This window comes from Hyaena hyaena, unplaced genomic scaffold, assembly GCF_003009895.1.
Source record: "Hyaena hyaena isolate Hyena2069 unplaced genomic scaffold, ASM300989v1 scaffold_91, whole genome shotgun sequence".
Taxonomy (NCBI): domain Eukaryota; kingdom Metazoa; phylum Chordata; class Mammalia; order Carnivora; family Hyaenidae; genus Hyaena; species Hyaena hyaena.
The window spans coordinates 1,734,570-1,743,891 of record NW_024080725.1 but is presented as its reverse complement, the minus strand read 5'-3'; the positions used below and the strand labels follow the sequence as shown (position 1 = coordinate 1,743,891).

Below are 9,322 nucleotides of genomic sequence, written 5' to 3'. Positions count from 1 at the left end.
GGACCCCAGGCACTGAGTGGCCAGGGCAGGGCAGAAGGGGCTGTGACACCACACGGTGGGCAACCACAGCGGCCACGGAAACGGTACCTGTGCCCCCTGGTGCAACCCGCCCAGCCCCCGCCCAGCATGGGGGTGATCTAGACTACAGCTGCAGGGGGGCGGGGTGCCAGCAACAGGCCAAATTTACAAATATAACGACCCCGATCCCAAAGTGAATAACCGGCCGGGTGCCGCACAGCCAACCACACAACCACAGCCCACAATTGCAGTCTCAAACCCACATGGTTTCACACGCAGCCACATGCGTACACACTCACCCACGCGGCCTCAGAGACAGCCAACTGCACACCCCAGGCTCACGCGCAGCCACGCAGTCACGCACCCACCGTGGCTCACACACAGTTAACCACACAGCACGTCCCACGATCCCCCATGCCCTGCACAGCCGAGCTCACCAACAACCGCTCGCCCGTAGCCCCCCGGGGGCTCCCAGAGCCTGTCCACCCCCCCCCACACACACACACCCATGCCTCACCTACAACAGGCTCAGCTCCTCGGGCAAGGCCCACATGTAACATCATTTGCTCTAACATCCCATCGAAAGCTGAATACGGGTTGGGTCCCTCCTGAAGTCTCTGACCACAAGGAGGGGCACTGCCCACACAGCCTTGCTTTCCTTGCCTCATGGCCATCTTCATGGCTTTCTGGCAGGCTGCACTCACCCCGCCCCTTGTCCCTACCCTTGAAGGAGGTCTAGGCTGCTGTAAAGGGATGATCTCCCCGGCTCCTTGAGGGGCCCCCAGCAAGAATTCCCACCGGGGCTGCAGAGGGCACGCTAGCCGTGTGCTGGGCACGCCTGGGTCCCAGGTGGGGGCAGGCACCCCGTCACAGAGGAGGCTGAAGAGTCCCTCTCCCAGACCCGTGTCTGCAGCCGAGGGGGGACCCTCAGCCTTCGCACCAGGTGGCAGTGGTGTCACACCCGGTAGCAGGAACAGGCATTTAAGCTCTGACACACAAGAGGCCCTCCTAATGCTGCCTGCGCACTAGACTGGGCACAGATGGGAGGGCCGGGAGAGAAAGCAGACGTGGGACACCCGGGAGCCTCTGCTCGGTGGACTCTCAGTCATAAATGGAGGCGGGCACGGGGGTCACCTGGGCTTCAACCTTCTGGGTTCTACATTTCCTTCCAGGGGACAGGGGGGCTCAAACCGGCACTTTCAAGTGGTAATAGATGCGCCTTTAGTAAAACATAATTAGTCTGGGGAGCAGGAGGGTCAACAAATGTGTAATTCATGAATTTGCTAATTGTCCTTCATTTTGATCTTCTGCCATTCTTCCTGGCCTTTCTGACTGACATCCGTGCTAGTGGCAAGGACTCAGAGAGCGCGTGGAGCGAGCCGCCACCAAACCCAGACACGGGGCAGTGCCCTCCTCCCAGCCACCGCCTCCGGCCCTGACCGCATGCCCCCGCACACCACGCAAGGCAGAAGCCCGTGGCACTCGATCTTTTATTTTCTTAAACTGTACACAGATGTAAAATACTTTAACAGCAAGTCTATGGGAAAATTGTTTGGTTTTAAATTATTATGAAACAGAACCTAAGGGAGCTTTATTAAATAAACATAAAGGTGGGGATTTAAGGGCACACCTGCATTCTACCATAGTCATTTTTACTGTACCTTCTGGGTGTGTAAAGATAGAAAAGACACAGCAAACTGAATAAACAAAATCCATTTATACCCTGAAACGTTGGCAGGCCACTCAAGGGGGATTGTTCAGAACGTCTACCTCACAGAAGATGGCCTCACCATCTAATAAAAATTAAAACTGATCTGTTGACCTCTTTGGTTCCAAAATTATGTATAATACATTTAACTGTATTTTTTTTTTTGCTGCTATAAAAATAACTTTTTTTTTTCAAATGGCAGTTTCTGACTAATCATGCAACTAAATCAGTGCAAACATTAAAAGCAATCATTCGCTTAAAAAAGAAGCAAAGGATTTCATTTCAAGTATAAAAAATATAAAAAGAGTCGTACGAGTCCAGTTTCGTCTAGTGTGGGTCAACCCTTTAAATTGCATAGTTCACGTGGCACTTGGACATCTGGGGCTGAGCGAGTTCAGCGCTCTGCCAAGGGCCACTTCTGGACACACGCAGGTGGGCAAGTGCTATGTCATGTGCGTTCAGGCAGGTCGGCAAGGGTTAGGAGGGGCAGGCAGGCGGGCAAGCAGGCTGGGGCCACGTCCATGGCCGGCCCTGGTGGCACGGACCCACACAGGGCAACTTCTGTAAAGCAGCTGAAAGCCTTCCCCATCTCTCTGCTCCCCTCCCACAAGCCCTGCTTGGGGAGGGGCCACCCCCCCCCAACACCAGCATTTCCAGAATGCCTGCACTGTATCATTTCCTCCTCGGGGCTCATTCCCGCTTCGGGGTCAGTTCCGCCCCTCCCCAATAAGTCCTAGAGGAATATCCCCAGTGAAGGGCACAGATCGCAACTTTTTTTTTTCTTCCCATGTAAAACAATTCAAACTTTAACTTAAAAGGTCATACCTGGTAAGTAAAAAAAAAAAAAAAAAGGTCCCTTTTTCAATTCTACAACTGGAATGAATGACCTGTCAACTGCTAGGCATCCGTTAAAGCATCAAAGTAAGACCCTTCTCCTCTCCCACCCTCTCCCCCCAAAAAACAACCACACATAGAAGTCACGCCAAGGACCCCAGCAAAAGTCAAACGTCAGTCATTGCCACTGCTCCATGGTCTCCGGCAGGTTGTGATCTCTCTGGGCCTCTTTTCCTCTCCAAGGGTGGGAAAAGACAGATTTCCCCTGGTCCCGCAGCAGGCAGGGAAGGAAGCCAATGTGTCTGAGCCAGGAGAAGCTGAGGCACGGCAGGCTTTGCACACGAGTGAAGGGGGACACACCGCCCTCCCTCTGGTCCACACGCTCCCCACCCCTGCATCGCTTTTCCTGTCTGTGGCTCCCGTGCTCTCTCTTTCTGTGTGTGTGTGTGTGTGTGTGTGTGTGTGTGTGTGTATGTGTGTGTGTGTGTCTCTGTCTTTGTGCTTTTATGTGTGCTCGGAAGGCGCAATGCAGAGTGGCCGGGCCAGCTGGTGGGAACGGTGGCTGTTCACCCCATTCTCTCCGACTGACAGGCATTTGTAGCTAAGCTGCCATTTGTCACCGCATCCATTTGCTGGTATCCCGGAGGCTTCTGCGTGGGAGGCAGGATGCGTCTGGCTGTGCGTGTCTACGTGTGCATTCGGAAGTATTTCTTGTCAGTTGAGGGGTCTCGCTCTGGCTTTGACTGGTTGCTCAATGAAGTAGCAGGAAAATATTTCAGGCCTCACCCTGGCACCTTCTGGGCAGCCCACCGGAAGGACCGCGCTCAGCCGGCTGGGCACCCGGTTCCCACAGGGGCTGGAGAGCGGGGAGACTTCCCGGGACCGCCCTCGCGCCCCGCCGCCACCGCCGCAGCCCCGCCGCGGTCAGGCACAGCCGCATTCCTCCACGATCATGTTGGGCACGTCCCGCTTGACGATGTTGTACTCGTCGTCGAAGTAGAGCATGGACATGGTGCTCAGCCTGGTAGGGATGCAGCAGGAGTTCACCGTGCCGGGGTTCAGGCCCCGCATGCGGTACTGGTTTACCACGGCCGTATGGAAGGAGGAGGCGGAGCCCGGGACCCCGGCCAGGTAGGCCGGGCAGCTGCCCTCACAGTAGTTCCCGTAGTAGCCGGTGGGCGCGATGATCCAGTCGTTCCACCCGATGAGGCGGAAGTCGATGAAGAACTGTTGCCTGCAACAGAGGTTGGTCCGGCCGTCGCACTCCAGGCCCCGCTTGCGGATGCGGTGCCTGCTGTCGCCCAGCCGCGCCTGCACGACCACGAAGGGCCGGTGCGACTCCTCACCGGGGTCCACGAACACGGGCACCACGGCCAGCTCCTGGCAGCCGTCGCACTGCACATCCAGGCTGAGCCGCCGCTCGCCCCGCTCGAACAGGGACTGGATGGCCTCGGTGAGTGGGAAGGTGTGCCAGCCGCTGCGCTTGAGGTCCACCTTCTTCTCCACCACGTTCCACCGGTCGCCGTGGCCCTGCTCCTGGAAGTACACCTTGACCCGCACCTTCCTCCGACTGCCCTTCTCCAGGACGTAGGGCAGGAGCTTCAGGTAGAGCCACAGGCTGGCCTGCACCACAAACAGGTTCTGGTTGCCTTCGTTGGAGATGAAGAAGTACAGGCGGACCCGGGAGGATGCGAGACCATCTGCGGAGAGGCGGGAGGGGAGGCCAAGTTAATGCAAGGAGACCACGAGGCAGTGCGGAAGAGAGACGCGGCTGCCTGGTGCTGGAGCGCGTGCTTGCCACACAGCTGGAAAGCGTTACTGACCAGAAATACCGTTCCCGGGGCCGGGACCTCTCCCTGGATCCTGGGAGAGGCAGAGAGAATCATTTTCCATTGAGAAACCCGGGCCAGCTTGGAGCTGCAGGGTCCAGGCCTATAAAATCCTGCCTCACCTCTCCCAGGCCAGGGCTCCCTGGAGATGGGCTGTCAGGCCTCAAAGCTCAACAGAGGAACTCATCAGGAGGCCAAGATCTTAACAAGTTGTTTGGGGAGGGGGGTGGTGAGGAATCTGAAATCTGAAACACAAAACCAGGATCGCACCGAGGGCTTTGGAGGTGGGTTGTTGCACTAGAGATTTTTTTTTTTTTTTTTTTTTTTTGTTAACTCCGGGGCGTTGCAAAATCCAGCTGAGCCACCTACCTAGCCTCTTCCTAGTGTTTACCTAAGCATGATCTGATCCAACCCCCAGTGGATCCTCTACTGCAAACAAGCGAGCTTTCCGCTCAGATTTCTGACACGGGAATGTGTGCTTTGCAGGCTGCAAAGTGCAGCCCTCATTTCTGACTAGTTCCAGGGGACAGGACATGCAGCCTTGAAACTTGAGGTCCACTCCTTTCACGAGACGCTGGCTCCCCGTTAATGGTGCGTTCAGAATCTCCAGGGGAAAGGGGGAACCGGCTTGTTAAGTTTCCTCCATAATTCAGCGCAACAAGAAGAGAGGCCGTGCCAACCGAGATACAACTACCCTCTCATTCCTACATTTCTCAGCGACTCTTCTCTCTGACAATTTGTACTTTTTTCTTTTTCTTTCTTTCTTTTTTTTTTTTTTTTTTTTCCAGGAAGAACAAATAAGGCAACTGTGTGGCCATGACTGGTTTTATCAAACCTCCTGCCCCGGCCCCCCAGCCCCCTTCTCAGGCCTCGCCTGGCTCCTCTAATAACACTGACATCTGACTTTGAAATGGGGGAAAGTGCAGCCTTAAAAGCTGGTCTTGGACGAGCTGCCTGTGACCTGAATCTGTTATTTATAAGTCAAAGAGCTGGCTCGTGAAACGGACCAGAAATATACCAGCCCCCGCTGTCATTTTGTGCCACCGGGACCAAAAGGCCTCCTCGACCTTCCAGAATCACATTTCTACTCTGGGCCCCAAAGCACCTTTTAATCCAAGCTCTCTAATTGCATATCGAGCTTTCCCTGACTCGGTTGGACAGCTAAAACGGCAATGCATTTCTTTCTAAGCACAAACCAGCCCGATTGTCTCTGCTTTTCTCCACACCCGGCCATGCAAAACTTTTCATCCCTTTTCATCCCCAGGCAGCACCAGCACCGTCTGCCTGCTGCCTGGGAGGGTGGGGGGCACTTTCAGCCTGGTGACACAACTGCTCCCCCCTCCCACGAGCTCCCTGCCCACCCCCAGCCCAGCCCGCACCGCGGCTTCCCCCTCTGCGACCTTCTCCGCAGTCCCCTCGGCACAAATGGGGCTGAGCTCCAGGCACAAAAGCCAGCCTGGCTCATTCAAGTCCTGAAAAGGACAGCGGAGTGGAAAGCACTTGCAGCATTTCCGCGCGGGCACATTTCCCTCCTTCTTTTAAAGTTCGGAAAGATTTTCTCTATTATTATATTTAGACAGTGGTAGAAATTTGCAATCCGGGGCCCGGAGAAAATTCCAGAAAGGACTCCTACCCTTTGTTAACTATGAACTCTGAGGCTCTAAGGCGAGGGGGCTGCTGCCGCTGCCATGCAAGCCGAGAGGCACGGGCTGCCCCCGAGCCGCGTCTTTCTCTGCGTAAATGATGGGACCTGTTGAGAAGCCTGCCTTCCGCCCGATTCCGGTGCCCACACAATCGGAAGAGAGGTTGCCTAGCTCTCCCCAGTGAGGCTTCAGCAATCCTGGCAAGCCCACGCTGCCCGGCGATGGAAGCGGCCCCGGGGCCTCTCACGCAGGCACACACACACACACACACACACACACACACACACTTACTTCGCCGGCCCACGGATATCAACAAGCACACACATCTCCAACCACACTGCTAAGCCTACACTCCGATCGTGGGAAACAAAAACATTAAGCAATCACCAAGCAAGTGCCCGCGGAGCCAGGGCCGCACGCATCTGCCGGGAGGGGGATGCGCGCCCAGAGGCGCTGGGGCCCGGTTTCAGAGGGCAGGGGTGGAGGGCAAAGCGCTTAGCGGCGCGGCAGGGACGGGGGAGCAGGGGTATGCTGCCTGGGGGAAGAGGACTGCAACCAGGATGGGGCTCACGGGGCCAGGGGCGAACGGCAGGGGCCGGGAGTCCGCGTTGCCCCCAGGGTGCACTGGCTGCGACCGACCAGAACGGGCAAGAAGAAGGGAGTGGGAGAGGGTGGGGGACCGAGGGCCGCAGCTGGCCGCCCGTGGGACCGACCCACCTGTCTCGGCGAAGCTGATGATCTCAGAGACGCGCTCCTGTCCGTCGGCGCCCGGGCTGGCGTGGCCGTCGAGGTGCGGGATCTCAACGCGGCCGTCTTCGCGCACCTTGCCCGCGTGCAGCTTGCGCAGGGCCGTGACCATGGCGGCCTTGGGCACGGCGTGCGTGATGTTGGGCCGGCCCCGCATCTGCAGGCGGCTCAAGATGTGTCGCTTCACCGCCTCCAGGAAGTCGCCGTCCACCCGGCCCAGCTCCTCCGGCCGCCGGAAGCCGCCGCACGACGTGCAGGTGTCCGGCGAGCCGCCGGGAGCCCCGGGCGGCGGGGGCGGCGGCGGTGCGGCGGGCGAAGGCGGGGGCGTGGGCGAGCCCCAGGCCTCGGGCCCCAGCCAGCCGGCCGCCAGCAGCAAAAGGCAGGCGGCCCCCAGCGCCCGACCGGGCAGCCCGTCCATGGTGCGCCGCTGGCGACGAGGGCGCCCGCCGCGAGGCGAGCCGAGCCGAGCGCAGGGCCGGGCTCCGGGCTCCCGGCGCGCCGCCCCGCCCCGCCCCCGCCCGCGCCCGCCCGGGCCTCCGCCCGCCCGCCGGGAGGGCCGCCGCCGGCTAGCAGGGGGAGGGGGCCGGCCGGGCCGCAGGGGTTCCCGCGCGCCGGGGAAGGGGCGCCGAGGGCCGCGGGGACCGGAGAGGCGCGCCGGCGAAGAGGGGGTCGGAGGGTCAGTGCCGCGCGGGCGTCTCAGGGCGCCTCGGCATCTGCAGGCTTCCCCCCATCCCCTCCGCGTCGGGGCCCCGCAGCCCCCAGCTCCGGTGAAGCGAAAGCGGCGGCGGCGGCGGCGGCGGAGGCGCCCTGGCCGCCGCGCGGGGAAGGTGGCGAAAGGGCCGGTCGACGCAACTTGGCCGAGACGGAAGCGAAGGCGCCCGGGTCCCCGGAGCGGAGCCGGGCGCGGCTTGGCGCGGCGCTGCGGCGGGCGCTGCGGCGGGGCCCCGCGCTCGCACCTGAGCGCCGAGGAAGGGCCGCGGCTGCGGGCGACCGGCCGGTAGTCCTCGCCGCGGGCCGGCGGGCGGGCGGCGGAGCGGGGCGAGCGCAGCGGCGGGAGCGCCGGGGAGCGCCGGCCGCGCGGGCCGGCTCAGCGGCGGCGCGGAGCCCCCGGCCGCGGGCCCTGCAGTCCTCCCGGCGCGTCACACGGCAAAGTTGTCTCCAGGCTCCCGGGGCGCCGCATCCACCGGCGGGCGGGCCGGCCGCTGCGCGCTCCGCCGGGGCCTCCGCTCCGCCCGCCTTCTCGCTGCCTCCCTCCCTCCGCCTGCCTGCGCGGGCCGGCCAGGCGCGGGGCGCCGTGCGAGGAAGGCGAGGCGGAGGCAGGGCCCTCGTCGCCCCTGTCTCTCCTGCCTGCGGCGGCGGCTAGGTTGCTTCGAGCGCCTAAAAGTCTCGCGGCGTCCCCCGGGTGCGGGTGCCCTAGCTCGCTCTCCCGCTGGCACACGCCGCAGGGCCGGGAGAGAGCGGGCGGGTGGCGGCACTCGGCGGGTGCAGAGCTGCCGAGGAGTTCTTCTCTTTGCCCTCTCTTTTTACTCTCCTCGTTTTTTCTCCCAAGGGGGGAAAAAAAGCCGCACAATCTCCGTAAGTGCGCGCGCGTTGAGATAGACGTTGGCATAAAAAAAAAAAAAAAAGGTTGGGGGGGGTTGGTGAGCGAGTCTCGTCCTGGCCATGCGGGAGGAGGCTGTCCGTGCCTCCCCGCTCCGGCTATCCCCCGGAGGGGGGAGGCGGAATCTGTTCAGGTCGCTGCCGCCCGCTCCCCACGCCCACCCCCGCTTCCCCCCGCTTTTTCCCTTTCTGCCTTCGCGGGGAGGAGGGGCGAGCCGGCCCGCTCCCCTCCCCCCTCCCCCTGCAGTGCCCGGCCACTTTTGCAGTCTCCAAACTTTCCCACCACGTGGGCGCCCCGGACCCTCGCCCAGCTGGGCGGCGGGCGACACCGACGGGCTCCCGGCCCGGGATCCCCGGTGCTTGCCCCCCTCCCCGCGGTCGCGCAGGCCCTGGCCTCGTTCTGCGACCGGGAGGAGCAACTCTCGCCGCCGCGGAGGCCGCCCCCGGCCCTCCCGGGGTGCACCTTCCCGAGCTTGGCGAGGCGGGGGCGGCGGTTGCGGCCCCTGGGCTGGCTCCGCGGGTGGATGTCGCTCCCGGGCTGCAGTGCCCTAGCCGAGCGCCTCGGGCCGCCGGCGCACCGGGCGAGGCGTGGGCCCCGCGGGCTGAAGGGGCAAAGGAGGCGGCGGCCGCTGGAGGCCTGGCCCGCCGCTGCCTCTGCGGGCTCCGAGCCCGCGGGAAATCCTCATGCGTGTGGGGAGCGGCCTCGCGGCGGGGCGGCTCTGAGCCCCGGGACGAGGTCTCCAGCAAAAATACCTCCCCGCGCCCAAGTGGTAGGTCTTGGTCTCGGGCAAACCCGGGTTCCGATGGAGGCTCAGCCCCTGCCAGCTTAGAAGGAGTGACCTTGGGTAGTCTTCCCCTTCTCCGCTCCCCATCCCCTCGTCTGTAATGGGAGAGGACAGGAACACCTATGTCACGCCGTTGGGAGCCTCAAACAAGGCACCTTG

The 9,322-nt window shown here is 61.8% G+C and overlaps 1 protein-coding gene across 1 annotated transcript; it reads right to left on the bottom strand.

Annotated features, from left to right (window-relative positions):
• Positions 1-1,490: 1,490 nt before the first annotated feature.
• Positions 1,491-7,303, bottom strand: INHBB (inhibin subunit beta B). Its single transcript, XM_039234892.1, has 2 exons — positions 6,750-7,303; positions 1,491-4,260 (listed from the first exon to the last, which is right to left on the bottom strand). Exons 1-2 carry the CDS (start codon positions 7,195-7,197, stop codon positions 3,485-3,487), a joined length of 1,224 nt encoding a protein of 407 aa, XP_039090823.1. The 5' UTR covers positions 7,198-7,303; the 3' UTR covers positions 1,491-3,484.
• Between the last annotated feature and the right edge of the window lie 2,019 nt (positions 7,304-9,322).

What these genes read in the sequence shown, in the direction of transcription:
- INHBB (XM_039234892.1), bottom strand. Translation starts at nt 7,197, where the DNA reads ATGGACGGGCTGCCCGGTCGGGCGCTGGGGGCCGCCTGCCTTTTGCTG. An exon ending in CATCAGCTTCGCCGAGACAG is followed by an intron (nt 4,261 to 6,749) that starts GTGGGTCGGTCC and finishes GCCTCTCCGCAG; the next exon opens with ATGGTCTCGCATCCTCCCGG.